At 46.6% G+C, this 27,846-nt stretch overlaps 1 protein-coding gene across 5 annotated transcripts in view; it reads right to left on the bottom strand.

Moving 5' to 3' along the window:
• Positions 1–27,846, bottom strand: part of RUNX1 (RUNX family transcription factor 1) — a 173,459-nt gene that overhangs the window by 69,042 nt on the left and 76,571 nt on the right. For all 5 annotated transcript variants that reach the window (XM_084511705.1, XM_084511708.1, XM_084511709.1 and 2 more), the window contains one exon: positions 1,499–1,752. In XM_084511705.1, the coding sequence (XP_084367831.1) occupies positions 1,499–1,752 (254 nt within the window). The remainder of the gene's footprint in view (positions 1–1,498; positions 1,753–27,846) is intronic.

Below are 27,846 nucleotides of genomic sequence, written 5' to 3'. Positions count from 1 at the left end.
CTCGCGATCAGAGTCGCGACTTTCCCAACGCCGGCAGCAAGGGGGGGTCCCGCTTTAGGGGAGCGGTTGTGGGGTCGGGAGCTCCTCGCAGTCCCCTTCAGCCGGCCCTACGGGGACGCCCTCCCGTTTTTGGGGTTTTCTCTCCGCGGTCGCATCTCTGCGCTCGCTCTCGCCTTCTCCGCAGGACCTGAGGCTGCGGTCGGGCGGTGGCCGTCCCGTGTCCCGTGTCCCCCAGCCACGGCCACGCGTGGCAGACCACCCCGGCAGCGGGGGACCCTCCGGAGCGGGCACATGCGGGGACGGGGCTGGAGGAGCGGGGTTTCGCCCCGGTTTCGCAGGCAGCGGCTGTGCCTTCCAGGAGGAGAGCTTCCCGAGCAATTAGCAGCGCTCGCCCGCTGCGTGGGTGACAGGGCAGTAATTAATAGGAACGCGGGAATTTAGGAACTGGCCCTGCCGATGAGTGCCTGCCTTCCCCCAGACTTATCTCCGCGGGAACCAGAAGGCTCTCCGGACACGGCACGACTTTTCCCTAACGCAGCGCTTCCCAAAATCTCGGGAGCCGGGCCGATTGCCTTCTCTCCCTTTCCTCCTCCCCCAAAAAATGAAAGACCGGGGGCTGCCCTCCTTCAGCAAAGCCGTGCCGAGGCGCTGGGGTGCAGCAGCGACGGGAGCAGGAAGCACAAAGCCGACGATTCCCCATCACCCGTCCCAACTCCAGCCCGGGGCTTTCGGGGCTCCCGCCTGGGAGAACGGGGTGGCGAGGGGACAATTACCTTGTTTCTTCCCCGGCTCGGATGCACGGCTACAGCGGTAGCACGAAGGGCAGCGCATTCAGCCAGAGATAGGCCGAAGTGGGGAGAAAAAAAAAAAAAAAAAAAAAAAGGAAAAAAAAAAAAAAAAACGAGCAAGGGGAGGGGGTGAATTTAGCCTGAAGCCGGGTAACGGGAAAGCAGGCCGGGGGAGGGAGGGATGTGCAACGAAGCGGCCGCAGAAGGCAACGGAGGGTAGGCCCCGAGATTTACTACTCAAACCATCCCAAATAGTAACAATAATTAAAAAAATGTATTTGTTATAATTATTATTTTAATGTTCTCCGCAGCCACCGGGGGCTGCTGCCCGGAGATCCGGGCCGCCCGCCACGGGCAGCGCCTGGATCTGCTCCCCTGGGCGGCCAAACTTTTAGGGTTTGGACATTTATATATACATATATATATTTAATTTTAATTTTTTAAAATTTTTTCAGAGTTACGAGAGAGAGGCAGCGGCCGGGGGGTGCCCGCCCGTCCCGCCCGCACCCGCTCCGCTCCGCGGGTGGCTGCGGCGGGCGAAGGGAGGGAGGCTCGGGGCTGTCCCCCCTCGTGTGTCCCGTCCTCCCCCGTGGGTCCCGTCCCCCCCGTGGGTCCCGCGAGTCCCGTCTCCCCCCCGCGTGGGTCCCATCCCTCCCCCGGCCGCCCCGTGCCCCGCGGGATCGCGCTGCCGGGCGGGCGGCAGGACGTACCTTGAAGGCGATGGGCAGCGTCTTGTTGCAGCGCCAGTGGGTGGGCAGCACGGAGCAGAGGAAGTTGGGGCTGTCGGTGCGCACCAGCTCCCCGGGGTGATCCGCCAGGACCTCCACCATGCTGCGGTCGGCGCTGCGCAGCTTCCCCGCCAGGGCGCCGCTGTGCTCGGCGCCGGGCAGCGGCAGCGGCTCGCTCATCTTCCCCGGGCTCAGCGTGGTGGAGGGCGGCGTGAAGCGGCGGCTGGTGCTGGTATCTACGGGGATACGCATCACAACAAGCCTGTTGAGTGAGGGACCTCCACAGAGTTCTTACCAAGCAGCCAAGCGAGCGTAACTCTTCGGCGAGCCGCTCTCTGGGGACCAACATAAACGGATACGGGCTGAGCACCCGGGGGAAACTCGGTTCTACGCCAGTCCCCAAAGTTTAATTTTTTTTTTTTTTTCCTCTCTCTCTCCTCTTTGCCGAACGCGGCTGCGGCAGCGAGCACGCCGAGACTTAACTCTTGGCTTCCCGGTGCCGCGGCAGAGGTGGCGTTAATCCAGTAAGAGAAGGGGTCTTCGGTGCGGGGCCGCCCCGCCGCGCCCGGGCATTGAGGGCTTTGGCGTGGCCAAAAGTTCCCGCAGGGCCCGCTCCGGGAGGGCTCCCCAGCAAAAGCTACGCGAGTGGGGTGAAAGCCGGGAGCAGGAGAAAGCCGGGCTTCCCGGGGAGGCAGCTGCCTAGCGCTTTCTTCCAGGTGGCTCCTCTACAGTCCCGGGGGGAAGCGGAGCACATCAGCGTCTTGCGGAGGCGAAAGTCGCTCTTACGAGCAGCGAAACGCGGGGTCGGTCTCGGGCTTTGTGTTCAAAGGTCAGCCGGCTGGCACCGCACAGACATACCCACGCAGGCACACACACACCACGTACACCGCGCTTCATCAAACATTTACAGTATCATCTGCGGAGGATTTAACCACGCCGGGAATCCATTCACGTTCTCTGCAGGGTTTTGGTTTTAAAGCAGCCTTGGAAATCGGCCTCAGTAGTTTGGTTTGCGAGCGCTCATGGCATGACCTCTCAATAATTCTCGCGGAAAAAAAAAAAAAAAAAAAAGTTTAAAAAAAAAAATAATAAAAAAAGAAAAAGAAAAAGCTCAGTGCATGGCATTCAAGCTTCAGCTCGCTCTCTGTGCACTTGTCTTTGGTGTAACGCCTGCCATGAACGCAAGGAAAGGTCGCAGCCGCTCACGAGCGCTGAGGCTGAGAGGTCCACATCTGAGAAGTTGGGTTTGGGGATGTTGGTTAAATTGTGGGTTCTCCCTGCGGTTTTGTGTGTGCAACAGCGCTCTCTCTCTCTCACTCACGTTCCCCTCAGCAGACAAACCAACAGCCTGCAACAACTTCGAAAGTCATTGCCAATTAGTATTAGTATTATTATTATTTTTTTTTTTTCGGTATCTGAGGCAGCCTTCCTCTAATCCGGCCGCAGGAGCCGGCTGCTCACCAAGCCTTTAACCGCAGCAGGTGGAAGCCTGCTCTGGGAAGCATGGCTCGCCTCCCCAGCGGGGTGGATGGGGGCTGGCTGCGGGCAGAGCCCCCGCACCCGACCAAGCGGCGGCAGCCAAAAAACACCCGATGGCAAAAAAAAAAAAAAAAAAAAGCAAGCACCCCGGGGAGCGGGTGCGGGGGCAGCGCCGCTAACCCCCAGGCGGGGAGGAAGCAACTGGGGGAAAAAAAAAAATAAAAAGGAAAAAAAAAATAATAAAAACCAACAAAACGAGAAAGTTCCCAGGCAGGGTCACAAGTCACAGCCTCCAGCCCAGACGACGGCTCGGGATAAAGCACATTTCCACAGCGGGGTCTTCGCAAAGCTTCCCACGGCGCCGGCACCCCTCGGCTCGCTGCCGCCCTTTGCCCCCCGCGGTCAGCCCGGCTCCCGGCTCGGCTCGGCTCGGCTCGGCTCGGCTCGGCCCGGTTCGGCTCCGCTCGGCTCCGCTCGGCTCCGGCGCGCGCCGCCGGGATGAATGGAGGAGGCGCGCGGCGGGCGGCGCGCGGAGGAATGTCATCCCCGCGGCTGCTTTGCATACGGGCGGCGCGGCGGCCAATCAGCGCCCTCCCCGCCGGCAGCCAGGGCGCGGCCGCGGGCCAGGGGCTCCCGGAATTGGCGCGCCCGCCGCCGCCGCCGCCGCCGCCGCTACTGTGCGGGCAGCGCCCGGCCGGAGCGCGCCCCCGAGCGCGCCCCCAAGCTCCGGGTCCCCATAGACCCCCGGAGACCCCCATCCTACCCCGCCGTCCCGGTGCGTTACACCGGAGTGATGGCGTGGCTGCCTTTTTTTTTTTTTAAATTATTATTTTTTTTAGTCATTATTACCGTGATTTACTCATTTATTATGACGATTTTGTGCGCTGGAGTTCCGATATCCCCCGGGAAGGGGGGTTTGGGGTTCCCCCGGGACGAGGAGGGCTCGGTACCCGCACCCGCTGCAGCTCCGGCGCGGGGCCGGCAGAGGGGGCCCGCCGCCTGCCCTGGGCGCTCCGCCGCCCGCAGCGGGGACCGGGGCTGCGGGACGGCTCCGCCCGGCTCGGCACGGCTCGGAGCGGCACGGCTGGGGGAAGCCCCCCGTGTCACGCCTGTGCGTCGCCGTGATTATTCTTATCATTATCGTCCTTCTTATTATATATTTTTTAACTCCGTCTTCACTCCCCGCCACCAGTTGCGCCCCGCCGAGCGCTCGCTCGGTGGAAATTTACCCCCGGGTTTAAGTCGCTGCGGGGATGTTTTCTGCCGGTGGGAGGAAAAAATTAAATCGGACGGGCGAATGGCTGATGGAAACTGCCGTTTGGAAGCCATCTGGGGTGTATTAGGGGCTGGTAACTTTTTACGGGCATTACAGAGATAAGAAGAGCTATTTCGGTGATGTGCACATAGCCATATACATCGCCTAAAACGCTAAAAGATGCGTATAGTGTTTGGGTTTTCTTTTTCTTATTTTCTTTTCCTTTTTCTATTCCCGCTTTCTTTTCCCTTTTATTTCTCTTTTCCTTTTTCCTTCTCCTTTTATTTCCCTTCCCCTTTGCCTTTTCCCTTTCTATTTCCCTTTTCTATTTTACTTTTTCTCTTTCCCTTTTCCCTTTTCTTTCTTTCTGCTCTGCTTCTCCTGTTTTAGTCAAGAGCTAGGGAGTATTTTCTATTTAAATTAATCAACATATGAACTATAAATTCCAATCAGTGCTTTGCATCCTTTCTCAATCTGAGCTCCTTTAGATATATACAAAATAAAGCCGTTCTATTACACACGTGGATGGTCAGAAAAATACAAAATGCCAGAACTTAACAGAAGTTGGAGAAAATATTTCATGCTTACACTTTTCTGTAACTTAGTTTACTTTTTCATTATTATTATTTTTATTTTTTATTTTTTTATTATTATTAATTTAGCAGCCTTACCAGGGCTGAGGTGAGGGACGTTAATCTCGGCTGAAGGTGACTGTATTGTTATTTAACTGCACAGAACCACGCTTTTACCAAGGTAAGCTAAGGAGTTAAGTAAGAGAGGGCAGGAAGGGAAAATACGGTGGTGAGGATATTTCAATACAGATCGAGCTGTCTGTTTTACATAGCCGTTAACACTTACGACAGGTGGGGGGAGGTGTCTATTTATTTATTTTTTAATCTAATGCAGCCTGTCATCTTCCTTATAATTTTATTTTTGCATGACAAAGAGAGGAGCTCTCGCAGGGATTTGCTACTCCCTTACTGTATCTTGAGCAGTCACTGGAAGAATGGGAATTAATGAATGAAGCAGCTCGCAGGGATACCCGTCATTAGGCAAAGTAAGGAAATGAGGCAGGGTATTTAAAGTCGGTATTTCTTCTCACATGCTAAGACTTTTCGGCATCCCCAGTGCCAAGACTTGTGCTCGGACAGTCAGTCCTTTGTGCAAGAATCCCTTTGAAGCAGGAATCACAACTGGTATTACACCTTTACCCATTCACTTACAGCACTGCTCACGTTTGTATTTTGACATCAATTTATTACGGCCGTAAACAAACCACAACTGAATCTCTATCTACCATGCATTGCCTCTGTCGTACGGGATTACTAGACCACAAAGCACCGAGCTTTTTACATAACACAGTTAAAGCAAAAGCGTCGGAAATAAGAGAGAGGGAGCAACAATTTAGGGATGAATTTTAAACAGCTTAAATTGCAAGGGGAGAATTAGAGCCCAAGCACACCGCACATGCAAACACTCCCTGGCCAAACAGGCAGAAGTGGACACTTGTTTGAAATGGTTTGAATTTGTGCAGGGCGAGAGAAAACTTGAACGAGGAAGGCAGCAGGACGTTTTGTTAGAGGAGAAAAAATGCAGACCGTAACGGAGCTGGCATACACACAACGTGAGCGCAAACTGAAAGAACTGGCTGCAGACCCTGATCTTGCCAACACTTAGAAACATGCCCAACCTCATTCTTAGCAACCTTCCTGCCGCATGCAACAGAAATCTCGTCAGGGAATGCAATCGGGCACGCACCGGGCTTAACATCTGGGCTTAACATGGCATTATTCTGTGGGTCAGCTCCTACCGCTTGCACCTGAATGAATTTAATATAAGTATTTAGGCCCTCCTGAAGATACTTATAGTGGTGTGAGAGTGCCTTGCTTCTGCTGGTGGTGAATCAGGGGGTTAATGCTTGGAAATGAAATCTGTGGGATTAGGCTTCTGAGTTGCCCCTGCAAGTATTTATAGCATAACAGTTACCATCACGGGTAATTCCAGTGACTGACAGGGAAACAATTGCTGTAGTGATATATTAAATTATTTTTGTACTGGAATAATGTTTCATTATTCCGGTAATTCATTATTCCAGTAATTAAACATTGGACAGAGGAAAGCAGCTGCCTGCAAGTAAAAAGGTAAGGTGCTCCTTGTTTCCTGCAGTGATCTCTCGCGCAGTGAAATGCGAATGTTTCATCCCAGCACGTGAGGCTCGGGTATGATGCCACCGAGAATGAGATGTGAGATGGCCGGTGTGATGCTAGGGAATTTGGCTTAGTGGGCCAGGACTTCACAGGTGTGTGGAGTCTAACTTTGCTCCGTTTCACGGAGGGGGGAGTGCCTAAACCCCGCAGGGTTTTTTGATCTCTGTTAACAGATCCAAGGTTATTCTCTCTGGAAGAGGGAAAACTGGCTGCAGCTCAGATTTTTCATAACAGAGGGGTTATGATGAACGATGAAATGCCACGTTTTCATTTGATACCTGTAGCCTGGTCATCAGATTACTTGTGACCCAACTTGAACACTGAAAAATTTCCCAAGTTTTTAAAAAGAGAAAAGCCATCCATGGTCTGGTCACTCAAAATACTTCAGCAGGTGGACGTAACTCCCACTCTGAGGATGTGGGAAATGATTTGCCTGAATAGTAGGCACGTTACCAGAGACACGGCACGGACTGACGTAAGAAGGGAGCTTCCTTTCACCATTTCACCTCCCTGACCATCCAGAAAGTGCAAACCAGAGCACTGCATCTCTCTTGAGTCCAGCTGGTGGTGGCAATGGGCAGGGAGCGGGATGCACCTGGAGAAGAACAACCTTCGGGGGAGGCTAACTATGGATGCTTTTCACCCAGCATTTGTCCCAGCATTGCAGGCCTGCAGGTGGCTGCAGGTCCTCTGAGGGCTCCGCTGGGTGAAGGAATGAGTTAAAGCAACAGCCAAAGGAGGAGCTCAGAGCTCGGGAGCTCTGGGCACAGCCCCAGAAGGACCAGCACGGACACGATCTCAGCGCACAGCAACACGGGGGGCACAACTACAGGGCTGCCATAGCACCTTGCCTGCGCCACCACTTTGGGGACTCTTCTCCATCACAACTTTCCTCCCCATTTCCCATTTCCTCAAAGGGGAGATTAATAATCACCATGAAGTCATGCAGCAGCTGCTTGTGTCGATGCTGCTGTGGGCAAGCTTGTGAGTAGGAGTGGAGACTGGGTTAAAGTTGCCACTGCAAAAATACCTTCCAGTGTCTTGCCTCCCCATGCTGGTGGACTGGGCATGTGAAGTGCATGACTGTGCCATTAGGATGCATCCTAATGTAGGATTTTTCCCCAAAATGCAAGTTGGTTACTCAGTGCAATGGCGCACGGTAAAAGGGAGAAGCTCCCTGGCGGCGCAGGGTCGCATCGAGAGCCGAGGGAGCGAGCAGGCTTATTTTCCCAGCACTCGAATCCCAGGGAGAGCAACGGGTTTAGTCCTGGCCACGGTGTTATTGGCTATATATCAGTGAACGAGAGAGATTACAGAGAAGGGCAACTGCAGTGATTAAAGGTCTGGAAGGAACTACCTATAAGGAAAGATTAAAGGAATTAAATACATACATATAATTTGGGGCAAAAGGGAAGCCAAGGGGACAGCATGACTGCGGTTTACAAGTACATGAAAGACAACTATAAAGAGGAAGGGGAGGAACTGTTTTCATTAGTTAAAAATGATAAGACAAGAAGTAACAGATGCCAACTGAAGTAAAACGAGTTCAGTTTTAAGAGCAGGGGCAACGTTGATCGTAAGATCAAATAGGCAGGAGAATAGGCAGCTCCCAGGGAAGCTGCAGAATCAACATCACTTGAACTTTTCAAGTCAGAGCTTGACAAGCACCTTGAAGGGGAAAGTTTAAGAAATAGTAGAAGTGAAGCCAAGAAGCGCAGGGATGTACTGCCTGACCTAAAAGCCCAAATGATTTTGAGGCCATTCTGGAGGGCTTCTAAAAACAAACACAAACAAATACTCAGAGCGTTTGGATGATTTCTTTCTCTGCACAGCTCAAAATTGAAAGGAGGGGGGAAAAGGCTAAGTGAGGAAAATTAGTCATTTAATACGATTCTACTGTGGCTAATCCCTAGAGGAGAAGCCAATTACTTGAAATACTTGGGAGTATGGGGTGGAGAAGGGAATGGAAATTGTTGAAAAGCTGCCATCTGGTATAAGTACTCGCTGGTTTGGAGACTTAAAAAATACACATTGTGTGCCATTATACTATGCTCATTACATGCCGAGATTAATGCAGATAACATCACCCACACCTAGTATTTTCTGTGGCATTTTATATACTCAGGTTCACATCATAACAACCTCCAGCACTAATTGTAACATTTGGGCTTTTGATCTTCTGCTCTGGTAGGAACACTACAGATGCCTTGTACCAGCAAATGGAAAAATAAAGAAGTAAAATAAAAAAAAAAAAAAAAAAAAAAAAAAAAAAAAAAAGAGCAGCTCTCTTTTGTTGCAGGACAGTTAAAAGGAGCAGTAACTGCAACCTGACTGGACATCAGGGAACAGCCCTGGCATGAGGAGGACTCCACTGATGGCACAGAATTAACCTAACTGCTTTATTCCCTGCTCCTGCACCTCTGAGGGTGAGGGCATGCCATGGAGCAGGAGCTGCAGCAGCACTGCTGCTTGGCTGTCAGAACAGCCCGTGGTGCTCCAGAAAGCTCCACTCACATCAGAGCAGCCCCCGTGGTGCTTTGACTGATGCTAGGAGCTGAACGGTGCAGTTAAAGGTTCCCCTCCCGCACCCCAGACTTTCTTCCTGCAATTAGTGGTGACTGACCAGAGGGAGAATCAGGCTGCTGAGTGTACTCAATCCAGGAAAATTAAAAAATAAAAATTGCACTATATGTATGGTGCTAATAGGCAAAATGTAGTGGTAGCATGCATGCTGCATCTGCTCCAAATAACTTGGCATGGGTTTGCCTTGCTTAGGGTTGGTTTGCTTCATCTTCAGTCAAAAGTAAGTATGAATTATAAATGGCTGCCAAAGTTCCTATAGGGTCATAAGCAGGGGACTGAAATCCTTGGTATATTTTGGGGATAAAGCTTCTTCCCTACGCACCCCCAGAGTGCTTTGCCACTGAGCAGAGAAGCTGTGGGACATTATCCATGAGCTCATTACTGGGAGGCTCCTGCTCTGCCAGTAAAGAAGTCAGCTCCAGGGCAAATCTGTGACATAAATATTGTTTTTCAGCAAATGAATAAGAGTTATCAAAACTTTGTACAAAAGCCTAATTTGCTACTAACTTTGGCCCAAATTTGAAACAGTGAAATTAAGACAGAAAAAAAGCTTTTAAATCCTCGAATGTCCTTCCTCATTCCCTCTAAATAAGGGATTGGTTGTTCAGGTCAAGCAGAGGTGGAGACACAGTACAGGGTTACACACTCCCATCCTCGGGAAAAGTTGCTCCTGACACGTAGTGGATAGGAAGAAAGACAGCTTCCAAAGGAGGCTCCCTCCTCCCAGGCTTGCCAGAAGGAAGGCTGTGGTCTTGCAACACTGTGGACTGGAGTTAAAAACTAGAAATAAGGATACTAACTGCTTCCTTTTTCTTATTCCTGCACTACTTTCACTGTTTAGAAACTGTGACAGGCTAGAATTGTGGAACATGCAGTCAAGAAGAAAATAATGACATTATTCCCACTACGACACTGCAGCACTTGTATCAGCGGGTGGTATTACTGGCGAAGACATTCAGTGAAGGAAAGACTTCTCTGTTCCTCCTGTTTCCGTTTTTAAGGGTCAGGACAGCTTGTCTCTTTCTCTGTCTGTTTCCCCTTCTTCCTAGAGCTCTTCAAGGATGGTGGGGAAAATGTTGGTAGCTTATTCATTGCTTGCCCACAGGGTAGTGCTCCATGCAGTGAGTTTGCAGAGCATTTGCAATAGCTACCCAATGACCTGGCATCGACAGAGGACTAAAATCACTTCCCAGGGAGACTGCAGAGGGGCACAGCGAGATGCCGTTACAGCTGGAGCTGAGGCTTAATGAGACTAAGGTGAGGGAAAAACTGCCTTTTAGTCTTGCACCCAGTCTGTTCTTTTAAACACCGCAACACCACAGCACAGTGAAGTGGAACTATTTTGCTGTCACCTTATGCTTTTCTCTGTGTCTAGAAGCTGCTCCTCACCTGAAACCAGGCTTCTGCCAGTGTCCATCTCAGCCCGTAGGGCTGGTCTCAGCTGCAGGAGGCCACGCAAGTGCCCTCAGCCAGCAGCAGGGCTATTCCCCACCAGCCTGCTCTCCAGTGACCAGCACACTTCATACTTAGCCCTTCCCAAACCTGCCATGAGCACACAGAAAAGGCTTTCGCTTAGGGGGGAATCATGCCTGGGACTATCACCACAGCACCACTTGATCGAACTGGGGTCGGAGGAAGAAAAGCCCATCCAAAACACCTAGGCACTGTTAACCACGCGCAGCACCGCTAATGCCCTCTCACAGCCGCAGATGAAGCCGCAAGCTAATCTCCTAAATTGTTTCTTCCCTGATTACCATCCCACCTGCGACTGCCTCCGCCCGCACTGTGCAGGTCTGGGCTCAGGCGTGTTCGTGCGGGCCCATACTGAACTGCCATGGCCCTGTAGGGAAAGGTCCTGATGCTCAGCTCATCTGGCTAAACATTGGCAGAGCAGCACCTTTGCTGACTGGCTGGCAGTGACACCTGTGTATATTGGATGAAATAACTCTGCCTTGGGCTCTTTCTGTGTATGTCCTCCTTGGGTTGCTCTGGGGTCTGTAAATGACAAGTGTGCCTAGATAAGCTGCCCTGCTCTAACACCTAACATGGCAAAGCCCAGAGTGGCATGAGCAGGGGATGTAGGAGGTCTGCAGGCTGAATTCAAAGAGTGTCCTCCCCCGAGCCAAAGGCATCAAAATCACTCAGCGGGTTTATTCTTTATGATTGTCTTCACAATATGTCAATTTTACCTAAGTTTTATTTTTGTTAGTTTAATTACGAGAATATTTTCCAAATTGTTTCATTCTTTTTTGTATCTTTTTCAGTGCCACTTTGTTTTGGTGCTATGGTTACAGCTTAAACCCACCAAACTGCTTTACACAACCCTTCCACAATTTGATTGCTTTAGGAGACTCAGGGTGATAAAAAAGCTTGCAGGAATCTTCTCTGGCTGTGAGTCCTTGCTAAATGAGGACATCTCAACACACTCATGTTCAAGACAGGCTATTTCCAGTTCTGAAATTTTGCCCTTTCCCACAACAATTTCGGGATATTCAGATGGCCCCAAGCCTACCCTGAAAGCACCACGGATCACCTAGAGCAGGTCCAGATGCCCTAATGCAGCAGTACTAGGGGTGGACTGTTACAAGGTCTGACAGACCTCTGCTCACATGGACCCGCACCAGTTCATGCTGGGCAGACCCCATCCCATTCCCAGTGCCAGATATTTCACCAAGGCTTAGCTACACCCAGGCACCTTTTGTGGGACATGGACAGTGAGCACGAGGAAGGAGGCCTGCAGGGTGCTGTGTGGTGGAAAGAGCATGTCCATGGCCAGCATCAGGCTGTCCTACTATGGGGTGGACCTGGATGTATGGGCACTGCTGCTCCTGCTGAGGGAAGAGGTAATACGTCCCGGACTGTCAGTCTGGCACCTCTCACCTGCAGGAATTGGACTTAAAACACATGTAAATAATTGCTACAAAAGTGGTACTTTGTTTTAATGGAAATCATCTCTGCTCCTCTTGGGTGGTTTTTTTCTTAAGCATTTTTAATTTACCAGGTATGTCATCTACCACCTTTGATCTCAACCGCAGATCTCCCTCGGGTCATAATAAGGTGCAACTTCATATCAAAGCCTCTGCGCTCATCTGCCCGAGATGAGATCTGCAAGACAGCAGCGTGTGCTGCAGGGAGAGGGAGGGAGCAGCCGAAATCACCCTGCTGAGACACCAAGAAATCTGCCACAGCCACCCGGTGGGGTGCAGGAGGACATCAGGTGGCAAAATCCTCCCTGGGCTGGGCCTGGCCCTGGGCCTGGGCCTCTGCTTACAGCTCTAGCTGTGAGGCCTTGGTTTGTGCCAAGGTAGGTGAGAAGAAAAGCTATACTTCCAGGCCTTTAACTTCAGTCTCTTTGCAAATCTGCCCTGAAATATACCTTACAGAACACATGAGAGCATGAAATATTCTTTCCAAGGCAGCAAGTCATAATAAATGGCTCCCTGAACACCAGCTGCCATACACAACTCTTCTAAAAGGAAAGTTGCTGTAGAGTGAGCAAAGCTTAGCAAGATTAGCTTATGATGACATTCCTTTACTGCTTTCCAGTTACAGATGTTGCCCATGATACCTAGTGTCACAATGTGCTGTCTATAATCGGCAAGTTCATTTTAAAGACAACATGGTATTTTAATCTCTTTTTCCTTCAGTTCATCTGTACTATTATGAAATTAGGGACTGTAAATGTATTAACTTTAGCTTTCTTAGGTAACAGACAGATGCAGCAATATGTTTAAGCCTTTCTTAGCCAACACAAACCATTCTTAGATGCTTTCTAGGTGTGAGTTATCACCATTAAATCAGGTATACACAGGACAATACTACGTAAATGTAGTTGCTCATTTGGTTTATGCACTATGCAGACCAACTACCATGATATTCATTTCACACTCTGTTTTACCTATAGCACGAAAAGAGAGTTTTCTCCGGTGTCTGGCGGAGTGAGAGCTATGTGTATCTGTTAAAAACAGTCTAAAATACAGCAAATATTTATAACTTGACCATTTTATTAGAGCTTTCTACATGTATTGCTGTTACACAGTGCACAAACACCAACCATGACTTACGATGCTGTGTCCTAACATTTTTCTCTCAGTCCAAGAGGATGGAGTAAGTAAGAGGCAATTTATGAAAGAATGAGATGCTAATTTCTCAGATGCTACCATAAAGATAGCCACCACAAAGAATTCCCCTACCTTACCAAGCAGAAGGTATCCCCCAGATATGAAGATGTTTTTCTAGGTATGGGCTGTAGTACTGTGGACAGGTCAGTAAAATGATGTCGCATTCTTTTGGCTGTTTTTGAAAAGCTTCACAGAGCCTGCAGCAGTGTGCCAGGCTTTCCCAGAGCTTTCACTAAGTGTGATGCTTTGCAGAAGCAAAGCAGGGAATGGCACATCATGCCTAAATGCTCTGGTGGCAAAGCCCCAGGGCTGGGCTTTATCCAGCACTTAGGTATATGGCAAAATGACTCAGTGTCTTCTTCCGAAATACTCTGCAACAGAAACAAAGTGTAATCCTCTCAAGCTGACACCGATTTAGGATGAATGGAATTCAGAGTTCAAGGGGTTCACAGACTATACATAAGAAGAAAATCTGTTCTTTTGCCTTGGTGCAAACTGAGACTTTACGACAGTGAATGCTGGCAGCAGCCCCCTGAGGAAGGTGCCACCAGGCTTCCTAAAATTTAGAGTGAGATAGGAAAAGCAAGGGAATCTTTGAGAGCGAATGGAAAATAATGTAACTTCCTTCCCTCATTCCCAACTTCTATTCTGGCCTTTCCTCTTCATCAGAGCTTTTAAAATCAAAGCCATAACAATAATTATCAGCTTGCTATACAACCCTTTCATACTCCAATACCAATTTGTTTACTTCAATACATATTTAGCAGAAAGCAAGTAGCTAAGAATAGAGCTAGTCCAGGATTATGGAAAAGGAACAAACTTGGCAATACATCACGTATTTAAAAAGAGGTATAATGTCTTTTTCTCTGGCACACTGCTTGTGCAAAAGGTGTCGATGATGCTGAAAGGGCAGCATCTCATTCTCATTCTCAGAGGAGGCACAGCATAATGGACAATAGCAGGGTTTATACAACCAGGCAAAGTTTTATTAAAATTTGTATAATTTTATACAAAATATCCTTGTGATAAAAAGTTAACTCTGAAATTCTAATGGGAGCATTTTTACTTCATTGCCATCTTTGAGGGATTAGAAAAGCATCTAGCGTATAGGTCAAGCCTTTTGTTTGTACAAATCCACAAATAACCCCAAGACTCAAGATATCTGTCATCTCTTTATGCTACCTTGTCCTCCACGATCACTTTGCTTCTGCAGGGCTGCAAAGCACAGAGCAGTAGGTGCCATCTGACAGCCATCCCCTTGCACCCCCGTGCTCAGCAGCAGGATGCCCGCTTGTCCCCGTGGCACCCCCATCCCAAGCATTTCAAGTGGAAACTGTTTTGAAGCATTTCCTCTGAAGAAACTGATTCAGTTAAAGAGGCTTGCAACATATTTAACAGACCAGTGAAAGCTCCTGTAGGTATTCAGCTGTCTCATGGAAGTTAATACACACACATGCACACAGCCAAAGATTTCCTTATTTTACTCCAACAGAAACTATTTTGCCTTAAAAGCTTTTTCCACCAAATTCTTTCTATTACTTTACATTGAAGATTTTTATTGCATTAATAAAAGGAAAAAAACTTTTGAAAAGGAAGATAAATAAGTCTTTACCAAAAAAGCCAGGGGCTGCTCTGTTTTTCCTCATCAGGTACATGGTCCAGGAGAGAGGAGAAGACAAACCAAACTGCCCGTGGTTCATGATCAAGTTTATATGATAGCCTTGCAGTGGGCAGACACTCCAAAAGATGAGCACAAACTAAACAAGATGAGGGGAGAGCTCTTCCTTTTCACTCCACTCCTTCTCTGCCCTAGAGATCATTATTTAACATGAGCAAATTGAAAAATGACAAGCAGCCATACTTAGTACGTGTTTTTTTTTTCCCCCCACTAACCAAACTCACATGAGACTTCCCATCTTTCTCTCTCCCTCCTCTCTCTCTTTTTTTGCCTCAGGCATTTATAGGCTAGTAATTTTCATTTAGCTTCTCAGATGATTTTTCTCTGCCCAATTAGAGTGGAAGCGGATGAAGATTTAAGTTCAGAGCTTTGCTGTTAGAAACCAGGTTGGTATCATGCAGTGGACTGCTCTCCTGTTGTTTCAGCTGAGGTCCTGCTTCAGATGTACGAGGGTCTACAACCAGCAAATAGAGTAACGACATTGGTACTGACTCTTTCTGCAGACTTCTCCTGCTCACAATATTTTACAGTCATTAGCACCAGACAGTGGTATCATGGGAACATCCCTGATTACAAAGAGATTTTTTTTTCAGTAAATATACCAGGCAGTTTAAGCTCTCTTTCCCCCTGCACATGGAAATAATTGCACTGACATCCCTGGGATGGGAACACGTATGAGAAATGGTAACAAGAGTCAACCACTATGCACTGATAAATCAGTAAGCATGAGTCAGTATCTGTAAAGCTTGAAATTTCGTACGTAGGCAAAGTGATATGCATCTCAGTCTTCTAGCGTTTAAGAGGAAATAATCCTTCCTAGAAGTGTATAAGTTGCTATATGTTCCTTAAGAGCCTGTCACATTTGTCACCAAGCGTGAAATTCAGCAATTTCATAGAGTGCTCTTGAAGAGATTAATAGGTGTATGGATGAATGAAGAAATGGATGGATAGACAGGTAGAGAGATTCTCAAAATTGTTACACTAGACTCCAAAGTTTAGTCCAGTTGTTTTTCAGAGCATGCCAAAATGCTGCAGTTGCTGAGAGAGAGCAAAAGGCAGCTGGCAGACAAGCAGATCCTAGTGTGCAGTGCAGATTTACCAACCATCTCGTGTACTGCAGTGCTTTAACATCCTTTAGTGGCTCACATGGTCACCCCCTCCCTATTTTTTCCATTAAAGGAGGAAAGAGTCAGCTAAGATACCAAATGTTTTTCCTTTATGTTTTTATTTCAACTTTTGTAATCTATTTCTCTTCCTGGAAAATGCAGAGGTTCTCACAGCCAGTGATAAGAAGAAAAAAATCAAGTAGTGTCAGTTGTACCTACATGGACAATAAGAAATGTTGCCTAGATGTATAGCTGCTGGTGTGATGCTTTTTGTATTTTCCAGATTCCAAGATGGGATGTTTCTAATGAAATCAGGGGATGCATGCAGAGACAAAAGGCTGTGAGATTTACTAGGGATTTGCTGCTGGCCAAATTTCACATTTTCAAGTGGAAGCCACTGTTAAGGTTTTAAATATTATATTCTCACTTGTCAGCACATGGCCACAAACCTATAGGCCCTACAAACACTTCAACACATATAACATTGCCTAAGAGGAAAATTATGCGTGTGCTTAAGCTATTCCAGGGATGGCCAAACCCATACGTCTGCGAGAGCAGGTTCTAATTCCCTGGGATCACAAAAAAACTTGCAACACAGCTGGTATAAAATGGAAAATGAAGTAGAATGTGATTCTGGGAAAGCTTAATCCAAAAAGTGTTTAGAGCTGTTTGTCCATCATTCTTGTACTGAATGGGAAAAGGAGAATTATCATGTTATTTTCCTGTCTTTTAAACTTTGTCTTAGCACTACCGGAGCAAAGAGAGACCCCCATAAAAAAACATACTAATTTTCCCAAGGACAATAATGGAAAGAGAAGAAAAACACACACACACACAAAAACACCCCACAAAAAGCCCTGTGCCCTGAAATGAAACAGTACAATCTCTTCCACTCCAGCAACTGTTGCACAACCCTGGGTTATGACATTATTCAACCGCCGCAGGAGGACTATCAGAGACCTCGGGCAAATGTTTCATCAACAGCACAGCAAGATGTTTCCTGGGCTTTGCAGACAGTGGCTCAGCAGAGGTGCAATAGCCCCTCTGTGAGGGGCCAGATAAAGCACCCCCGCTAGCTGCTATCTTCAGATGCTAACTACAGCAAAGAGGTTCCTTCTTTCCAGCCCTCCATACAGCTCTAGATTTGAGATTTTGAAACTACAGACCTTTAGTTCCTTGCTCTCTCATGGCTTTTTGTTATCAGTTTTCACCTTCCTTTTCCTATTGCTTTTTGGCCATCTATCAGAGCATGAGCATCTTGTAGATATTTACATAAAGATAAGAAATGGTGGGGCTGCGTGAGATCCATACATGTTAACATCAGAACGGATGGATCTCCAGGGAAAACTAAACCAAAGATCTGGGATGGATTTGGGTTTCATACTTTTCTTTCTTAATACAATTCCTTGGCTGACAGAGAAGTGAGGAGACTGTGAAAGACTTTCCTTACCTCTTATTTAATTTGGTTATTTTGGAATTCTAGGTAAAGCTGGCAGTCAGCAGTCCTTACAGGGGACTTCTTTTCACTTACAGTGTGTGTGTGTGCAACAGTGCAAAGATGGCCTAATGAAGATGCAAATGAAAACCCAGCTATTTTTTTTTTTTATTGCATCAACTGCATTCCCTGTCTGACTGAGCACTTCTCAGCTGTATGCCAGAGGGTTAGCCTGAAGTGGTAGGGGACAGAGAAGAGGGTATGAGAGCCAAGAGAAGAGGTATTCTTCAGTTTCACTTAAATACAGTAAACATTGCTTCCGTGGTAAGTTCTGACCCTATGCTTATTAAAGAAGATGCAATTTTTGGCAAGGCATTTGCTTAAAAAATGGACACCTGTATTTCTGGAGGTGCTAAAGATCTACAAACTTCATGGGCTTCCAGTGAGACTACTGGTGCTTGGCTCATCTGGAAGTCAGCTGGGGCATTGCACGAATTTTAAGATTAGCCCTTGGGGAGCTTACAAAGTTTATAAAGGAAACATCATAGAGTAAACATACAACGAAACCTTATAAAGTAAACATCAGCCTGAAATAAAATGGAAGTAGACGGGAACACTGCAGCTTTTGACAGCGTCCCATTAGCAGGTGATATGAGAAGTGATGGGCATGAACAGCTTCTGTTTTCAGAATGAGAAACATTAGCCATAGAGCTTTCCAAAACTTTGATTGTAAAAATAGCCCTGTTAACAAAAGGAGGTTTTCCCAAAAGAAAGCATTTATTTTTTATTTTTTATTTTTTATTTTTTATTTTTTATTTTTTCTTCTTATATATTGTTCTTAACATCCCTCCCCACTGCAGGACACCTGTGCAAACCAGCTTCATGTTAACAAGAGCACCTTTACTTCAGTTGCTAGGCAAGACAGGAATGATGTGAAATGAGTAGGTTCCTTGATCTCTTCATGCATCTTGCAACACTTTAGAAACATGAGGATAACCCTACAGAAATGATGGGATTCTGTGGCCTGAGTTATACAAAAAGCCACGCTGGGAAAGAGGCACGACATTAAGTTCCCATCTTAAGATCTAACCTCTGTCAGTCTCTTTCGGACTGTGCAGAGAGATTACCCAATAAGCACCGAGAGTTTCATTTTATGAACAGAAATATTTTTAGGGTTCTCTGAACTGAGCTAAATGGCTAAATGACTGGCACATTTTAAAATGTGTAACACAAAAAAAAAAAAAAAAAAAAAGAGGCGAGGCAAGTAAGAATGAAACAGGATGGAGCACACGTCCTGTTTTCAACACTCCACATCATCTTTAACTCACTTTGAAGCACGACATCCTCTTTGCAGGGTAGTTAGCAACCCCCTTCTGAAGCAGGTTGTTTTCCTGGAAGAGGGATGTCACAGTTTTGCCCATGTCTCTGAGGGGATTGCCAAACTCATGGACACAGTGGATTTCTCTGAAAAATACACTGGATAAAAATACTCTGGATAGGGATAATATTTATGTGCTCTTTCACCATGCTGAAGCTGGATGTGGTCCGCATTGAAACCAAACCCAGTGAGACATTTGGAACAACAGCTAAGATTTCATTTGCTTTGGAGCTGCCTAACAGACATTTGAAAGCTATCAAAAAAACATGTTAATCTTTTTTTTTTTTTTTTTTTTCCTTTTTGACACGAGCCATCCTTCCGTCATCATCTCAGAGCTGGGAACTGGGTGCTCTTAGAAAAAGGCAGGCCTTTGCAACCTGGGAACACATTTGCTGGTGTCCTGCTAGAACCAGTGGTCAGGGGCAGAGCCATGGGGATCTGCCCCAGCCCAGCACTGAGCACCACGACACCTCAGACAGCAGCAGCAGGGCATGCCCTACACAGCACCTGGGGTTTTTCTGCATCCCCGTGCTGAGCTCTGCTGCAGGCTCAGGGATGCTCAGGCTCTCTGGTAGGTGCTGGCCAGGAGAGGGAGCTTTGGGGTGACCTGGCAGGCCCAGCTGGTGGGTTGGTGCCACAGCCAAATGCCAACTCGCTGTCCACCCTCTGAGCCCGGTCCTCTGCGTTGCTACATCTGCTGGAGCTGCATCTGCACCGACCAGCAGTTTCCATCCCTCTCCTCTGCTAGGAGCTACCCCAGGCTGTAATTACCTCGTCAGGGAGAAGAGGTGAGACTGCCCATTAACTCCCCACCCCAAGCCACCCACCCACATACTTTAGACAAAACTGAAATTCATTAAGAGAGGCTCTCCCAGCCAGAAGCACTGCAGAACCGATGCTCAGTCCCCCTCCTGTCCCTGGCATTTTATGAAGGGAGAAACCAGCCCATGGACTCTAACAGTTAACTAACCTGGTTTGAAACACGGGACTGGAAACAATACAAGGCATGTGTGCCACAGTACACCTGAATTGCTAACATGCCAAATAAAATCACAGCTAGCAGGCTGGCAGATCTGTTGGCCTCTGGTTTGACCAGACATCCTGCCCCGGGAGCTGAGGGATGTTTTCTGGTGAAAACCAGTAAACAGAGTTTTGTGAAAAGTCTTAGTTTTGATGAATGGATATTTTTGAATTAAAAAAAAAAAAAAAAAAAGGGAGAGAGAGAAAAAAAAAGTATGTATGTGTAAAATTACCTAGCATTTCTTACCCTAGATAGAAGGACAGACACGATCAGAGGAGCCAAAGGAACAATGTCATATTGTCTTGACAAATACAGGCCAGGAATGCAAAAGGTGGTTGATAGACTTCTCCAACACCAGCCAGCTGCCTGGAAATCGCCAAACCCAGGACCTTTGTGACTGAATCCTGCAAAACCAGAATTGCCATGGGGCAGGTGGACAAGGGAAAAACAGCACCACAGAGACACCACATCTCATTAGCTTTCAGAGGAAATCTTTCCCAGGTGTCCATGTAGGAATTGGTCTGGCCTCAGGTGCTGGTAGAGACTTGGTGACCAGGTTAAAGTTAGGGCTGCAAACCATGGTGTCTGTGCTGCAGGTGCTGCTACAATGACAGAGCCCAAGCCCTCTGTGTGCTTGGGGCACTTGCATAGTGGTGGCACCACAGCACTATGGACACATTGCTGCATCCTCCTCTCTGGTAAAGCAGCTCCCTGGCTGTGGTTATGGAGAGGACAGACCCCAGAAAACCTGGGATGAGCATGGGTTTGCTCCTTGCCCCTGCTCCAATTCTTTCTACAGCTCCTGGCAGGAGGAGGAGGAGTGAGGAGCATCCTTCACAGGCAAAGGCAGCCATCCCTGCCTCACTGGTGGTGGCAGTGGTGGGCACCTTCCAGTGTGCTCACACCAACTAGGCCTACTTGAGCCCACCAGACCCAGCTCTGTGAAGCTTTCCCAACACAAGAGAGAAAATCATAACCCCAAGCTAAATCCCCCCTCGTAGTCACCTCTCCACCTCCACTGATTTATTCACCCATGTAGCATCTCCAACAGACCAAGGCATGAAGAAAGCAGAAAGCTTCATGATGATGTCCCGCTAAGGCTATGTTTCCCTTCAGCATGCCAGGGGAGAGTCCCAGGCGAAAATCTATAACAGGCAGTGACAGGGGATGCACAAAGCCTGAGCAGGTCCCTTGGTGAAGCTGCAGAAGGAGACAGAAAGTCCTTTCTGCCCTTCTCGCACTGCTCTGCTCGCTAACCTGTCAGAGCCATGCCTGTGCCATTATTCCCATCTGGAGGTTGCTGTACCTCCATGGAAGGGAGAGTTTATTGTAACAGCCATAACCATCCCAGACTGCCGGTGCCTGTGCTTTGGGAGGCAGCACTCTTCCAGCTCCATGCCTTCCACCACTCCTTTGGTTCCTGTTGCTTACCCAATAACGTTGATTAGGCTTCAGGGCAGAAGCAGCATTTTGCACTTTCTTCTAAGACAGGGTTTCAATTGTGGAGAAAACTCAACCCAGCTTTCTTTAATAATTCACATGGCAGTATTGTGTGGATACTCTTAACTGCTACTTAAAAGTAATTAATTGATTTTCTGACATATCAGTTAACAATGTATTGCACTGACATGAAGTTGTGATTCTGCTGTTGATTGGGCTAGATGACTAGATGCATCATACTCACTTCAGGAGCTGAGCTTAAAAGACTCTAAATATATTCTGCTATAAAGGGAAAGGCATTTTACATGCAGTGTTGTCTAAAACTTGAATCCATATGCTGCCTCCAATGCTGTCAGAGTAAAGTATTTCAGCTGTTATTTACAGTAGACTGATAGTATTTAAATTTAGAACATCCGGCAGGTATGAAAACACAGTTTCTGTCAGCTGGAGACAATAGCACGCACCGAGCTGCTGGAAGAACGGAGCCTGCAGAAGCACCCAGGTACAGCTGAACTGAGAGAGGTCACTGGAGCATCTCCTGACCCCACAATAAGCTGCCTGCCCTGTTTGTAAACCCATGAGCACTACAGACATATATACGGATGAGTCTGAAGCCAGAAGGCAAAAAGACAGAACCTGTGTCTTGAGACTACCGGTGGCTTATGCAGCTTTTTATCTTTAGAGTAAGTCACCAGTTCTGATAAACTCCAGGGCTGGGTGGCAACAGCAGGTTAAATAAATTACTGTGGTCAAAATGTTCCAAAGAGACAAACTGTCAGATAACTAAATAAAAGAAGTACAGCTCTTACTGACTTTAATGAAAATATCTGAAGAACTTAGGAGCATTTATTATGTTCCATGATCGCAGATTTAAAAATTTTCTGTTTAATTACTTAGGCTCGAAAATTCTGACCTGGGTAGACAGTGCGTGGGGGGCACTCCTGGAGATATTTTCATTCATTATAGAGGATATGAGCTTACTTGCTTCTGATCTCTGCTTTGATATAGGTAATCCCATCACGGATAACTCAGAAGGTCAAACCCCTAACTTTTATATGTTCCAGAATGCCTCACGTGTTGAACACTCTTTTGCTTCTGTTCTGAAGGAGTCTTTTTAATCCTCCTGTCCCTTGCTTCAAAACAGCAGAGAAAAACAAGTTCAGGAACAAGCAGTTCCTTCTCCAATCATTTTCTTTTTATAGGTATTTTATGGTTATGGTATGTTAAAATATTTGCGGGGAGAAGTAGGAGGTTTTTTTATTTATCGGCTGTAAAAGCTGGAGAAAACCAAGAAGCTTTCTGGTGCACAAACCCTCCTACAGCTATTTATATCCCTATTTACCTCAAGAAAACCTTCCATTTTTATCTTTTGTGTGTCGAGAATATGAGAACACTGCTGATACCCACTCAGCCTTGTCGCAAAATCTAGAAGCCACTACAGGAAATTAACTTTACCAAGACCATCCTGTTTATGTGATTAGAGTATGAGCTGACTTAATTCTGCACACAAGGCATAGAACAAAGTCCCATGCTGCGAAATGATCTCAGCACTCAGAATTATTTACCAATGCTTTTCTGAGATTTTGTCGTAAAAAATACCTGTTCCGGCTTACTTTAACTTTAGAAAAAGAGCGATACGAGAACCACGGTGGATTCAGTAATGAGCATTTTGTGGGGTATTTCAGTTCAGAATTAATGAGTTTTGAGAAAGGAGAGCGGTCGTGAATTATTAACGGTCCCTTCTGTGGACGGGAGAAAGCGTCAAGATTTTGCTGAAGTCACGGATTGATTTTCTGACACAACAACTGAGAGGACGTGAGAGCAGCCACTCGGATGGCAGTGTCAGATGTACGATCCCTTGTTAAATGGCGTTCCTCCTCTCGCTTGCTAGTGCTGCTTGGGCCCCATTGATTACACCGTATTATTATCGCCCACACTAATACTTACTGGGAAGAAAGACTGGGAAAAATAGGCAACATATTATAGGCTAGACGGATAAGTAAAGGAAAACAGACTAAAGAAATCCTTCTTGATAGGGCTGCATAAAATGTTAAGGCCAAATTTTTTTTGCCCACTACAACAATGCAGATTTAGGTTGGAACGGTATTTCACCAATTTATGCATATTATTTGACTGATTTTGCTCAAGAAAGTGAAAAATATACAGATGGATTTTTTTAATCAAATATTTGTACCCAAAATAACACTTCACTTTTAATCTTATTTTGAAATTGTTCTAAAAGCCTTGGCAGCTGAAACCTTTGATCTTAAAGGTTTTGCTTGGTTCTAGAATAATTTTTCAAAGCAGTTTGCCAACAGTCTTAAAGATTTGCTTTGAGTCAACTCAGAGCAGAGCATTTCCTGAAGTTTTTGACAATTTTCTTTTCTTTTATATAGCTAGCACTGGCACAACAGCTCCAGTCATTCTACCTTGAAGCAATTCACCTTTCTGAAACACCCGATTTCATACGTGCTGGCACACTGCTCCTGGCAGCCAGAACAGGGGTGCTGGGCACCACTGGTCCCATGCTTTCAGAGTGCCACTTTCTCACCTCCTCTTAAATTAAAAACACAAATCTGGAAGAAACGGTACAAAGAGAAGGGCTTCCTTGCCAGCCTAAGTGAAAGCCAGAGTGAAAACCAAGCGTCTTTGAAGACTTTACCTTTGTTTATTATTTCAAAGACAAAACTCATAGAAGGACACACAGAAAGGTTTTTACTCAAGATCAGCACATGTAGCAAAAGACTGTATGCTTTTCTATTATGTCACTCTTTTATTGGGAAAAAACTGTATATTCCTTGCTTTAGACTTTAGAGACTAGAGCAGCAATATTTTATTTTATTATTATTTTTTTAAAGGAATGGAAAAGTGGAAATCTATCCACAGATTTTTGAGCACAATATGCTATAAAATGGAAGGTGAAGAGATTATAGAAACACGGGAAATTTGCCTAACAATGTCAGATTTAAGGTAACAGCCAGCACTTATTCAACATATTCATATTTTAATTTATCCAGTTTTCAATGTGGCTTCTTTTACAGAATTTATTATTATATATTGGTGATCTTCCATCACATGATTCAGTGACAGGCTAAAGTTACTAACTTCTGGTGGATACAGTGGGGAAGATGATCTGTACAGAAGTCCGTTGTGGGTTTTTCGGTGCAACATTTTTACCATCAGCTGATTTATCAAATTCAATCTTTTAATGGCAAAAGGATCTGTTTAAGCCAATTTTATTTGAAAATATTTTGAAAATAATTTGAATTTTTAAGCCTTGACATTGTGTTTCCTTATTTCTCAAGGAAAGAAAATTCTTTGTGTATTTTCTGTGGCTTGACTTTAAAAACAGTAGGTAGGTATGTGTAGCACTTCATACTTATTTTTATGTTATGAAATATTTCACCGGGAATTTCATTTCAGGGGAAATGGCATGTCTTTGCAGAAGCGTGGGAAGACCTTTTCCCCCAGTGGTGTCCTACACTCTCGACTGTCTTAAGAATTGCACTGAAATGTTTCCTGGGGTTAGTTGATGCAAACCACCATCTTGGGCCACACGGATTTGCCCTGAATCAGACCAGGTGACAGCACCCAGGAGTATTGTGCCTTCGCTTGTGCTGCCAGTACCAGGAATGGGAGGCACTGGGTCTTGGAGCAAGGGGTCTCGGAGGCCCCCATATGAAGCTGGAGGGATGCTGTCAACCAACAGCTTTGTGTAAAAAAGGATTTGCAGAGCCCAGCCCCAGGACAGCAGTTGCAAACTATGGTGAGCTTATCTGCAGCGTGGGCAGCCGACAACTTTGTGATGACAGATAAAAGCAGGGAAGAGCAGGGCAACAAAAGACGACTTGAAGAAATGGACAGGAAAAGTTTAAAGCACATTGGAAGAATCAATTAATGTCAACTTTACATGGACATCTGCTGTATGAGTGCAACACAGTGTTAGATGCCTTAGCACCGAGTGAAAGACGAGTGGCCCAGTGCAGAATTTTCCAAGGCAGGCTGCTGAATTCCAGCAACAAGCAACCGCGTGTTGCAGGTGATGCAGCCTGCTTCGTGTTTGCATGTTGCGGATGGGCTGCCCGTACAAGGGTGTACTTGGTGGTCTTTGTGCAGATCTTAGTGGTTTGTGCTCTACCACACATTTGGCTCCTTGCCAGTGGAGCCGAAGTACTGAAAAAAAATAATCATTTAAGAATTAGTGTGGCGATAGCAATATTTCCTTCTCCAATTGGGTGGTCTATTTTATAGCCCAAACAAAATTAGAGCCAGGAAGTGACAGGTATTCCTGAGGCTGAAGCTCGATAATGCTGAACAAAAAATCAGACGGATGTGTTAGAGAATTCCCAGGAAGACAAGGGACTGGAGTTCACAAGCACATGCAAAACAGTAACAAGAGGAAGGACAGAGGGATATTGTACTTCTGGAAAAAACAAAGGGTGCTGATGTGCATATCCACAGCATTTATAGCCATTTTTCTCGTGTAATTTCACATGTTCATTGTAAATATAAGATCAAACCCAGACACAAATATGTATTGCATACATGTAGAAAGGAGGCAGGGAAAACATGATTCCTGGACATGAGAAATACAAATGTCAAATTGCTTAACTGCCTCCATAACCATGAAGCATGGCATAGTAAAATATCCACAGCCACCCAGCATCATACTAGTACCCATCCCAAGTAATGGAACAAGGTGATATCAATGCTGCTGCTGGAGGACAGTCACACAGAAGCAAACAGGAGGACACACTCTAGTGTCAAGGACACCATGGACTCAAATTCTGTCCCTGGATGCTGTCTCCAGTTGCTACACGTGTAACCAAACAGGGCAAAAATTATGCACAGATCAGACGAAGCATTTTTCTGCTTCTGGCCCCTCTCCCCTCCCTGCATGCCTTGACACAGACAGTACAGCTCCTGCTCAGAAGCTGGTGCACATCATGAAGGGCAACTCTTCCCTGGGCAGCTGGCACTGCAGTGGTTACCTCTTTTACAGGCATATAAAGAGTGCCTGCTGTGGAAGGCTGAAGGTAATTCCCTGCACTAAAAGTCCCTGCTCTTGAAATCTTGGGGCCCTTCAGAAAAGTCTAAGTGATGGCTGAAGGCCACAGAGCTGAAGGTGGATGGCTAAAGCTGCTGAAGCCCTGAAGAACCAGTGAAATGTGAAAGCAAAAAGAAAAAGAAGTGTGCAGGCTACAAGTGCACAGAGTGTATTTCTTGTCAATGTGATAATAATGGTATTAAAAAAATCCACACCACTAAGATCACTGAGTAGACCAACAGTGGCACTGCTCTTTGTGGAATTTCACAGCCCCAGAAATGCATGACCTGTGCTGCAGCCTCACAAAATACCCCTGGGTGACTGCAAGACTCCCTGTTTGGGTTGGGGTCAGTTCCTCATGTGCTCCAAGGAAACTTAACTCTCTTTTCTTCAGTTCCTTCCTCTCCTCATAAACTCGATGGGAATACTTGTGCAAAACCCAGCAGGGGCAAGGGCTCAACATAACACCCAAACACCGGTTTTTGCCTGCTGCATTTTTGTGGTGCCCACACTCCCTCTGGCACACGATGGCTCGCAGTGCCTGGCAGATGAGCACAGTCTGTCTCAGTGCCATGCAAATTATTTGGGCTCCCTCCCTGCAGTGGTGGCATGGCCTGTCGAGTCACAGCAGCAGATAAGGTGACGCAATTCTAGCAGGGGCTGTAGTGCTTTCTTTTGCCGTGCCAGTTTCTGTGGAAATACGGGGAAATACCACCATCTCAGCAAATGACGATGGTGGTGGCCTCAGCTGAGGTCCACCTGGGCACAAGCCCTTGAAATAGAGGATGCACAAGCAACAGCAGCAGTTTCAGGTTCTAAAGAGCAGGGAGCTTCCCATGTTTTTCCACATAAATACTCCCCATTTCCATATTGCTGGAGGTCAGTATGAAAAGCTTCATAATAAGAGTATCTGCCTGTAGAATACAGCACTGTGTGGTCTGCCTGACACGGCAGCAGTTCAATTACGAGTAGTGTAGGAAGAAGGAATCGTCACATATATAGGGCTGAAGTCAAAGGACCCACACCTCACTTGCCAAAAGTGGTTGCTGCCCGTTTTGTCATCCTAGAGATGACGAGGGCATTAAATTGTATCCACACAGACAGGGAAAAACAAAAACATATAAAATGTGGAACATGTAGGAGTCAGCTTAAGATACAGATGCTGAATGTTTGGAGAAGCTGGTACGCCACTTCAAGCACACTCTTTAGAGTCTGATTTCTCAGCAGTTTTCTTGTAAACAGACTTTATCTTTCAGTTTGATAAAGGCTGAGGGCCAGATAAGTAAGACTGCCAGCACTCTTGGCAATAGTTTATGAGTTTGTGCCTGTATTTTGTGTCACTATGGTAAATATGTATATTTTGGCTGAAATCCTGAAGCCATTTGCAAGAACAGCAAAGCTCCTGCCTCCCATGGGCGATCCTCTGGCATGCGAGAGGTGCCGTGCACGTTCAGGATGCCTCGGACTGATGGTTCCTGTGCCACCAGCACAGCCCCGTGCCTGGCAGCTACTGGGAGGCACGCAAAGTATGCAAGGCTGCAGCAAACCCCTACTGCAGCAGGGATCGGAGGCACAATCTC

This window comes from Aythya ferina, assembly GCF_964211825.1.
Source record: "Aythya ferina genome assembly, chromosome: 1".
In the NCBI taxonomy this organism is placed as follows: Eukaryota; Metazoa; Chordata; class Aves; order Anseriformes; family Anatidae; genus Aythya; species Aythya ferina.
The sequence above is the reverse complement of the archived record's forward strand: the minus strand, read 5'-3'. Positions and strand labels throughout refer to the sequence as shown.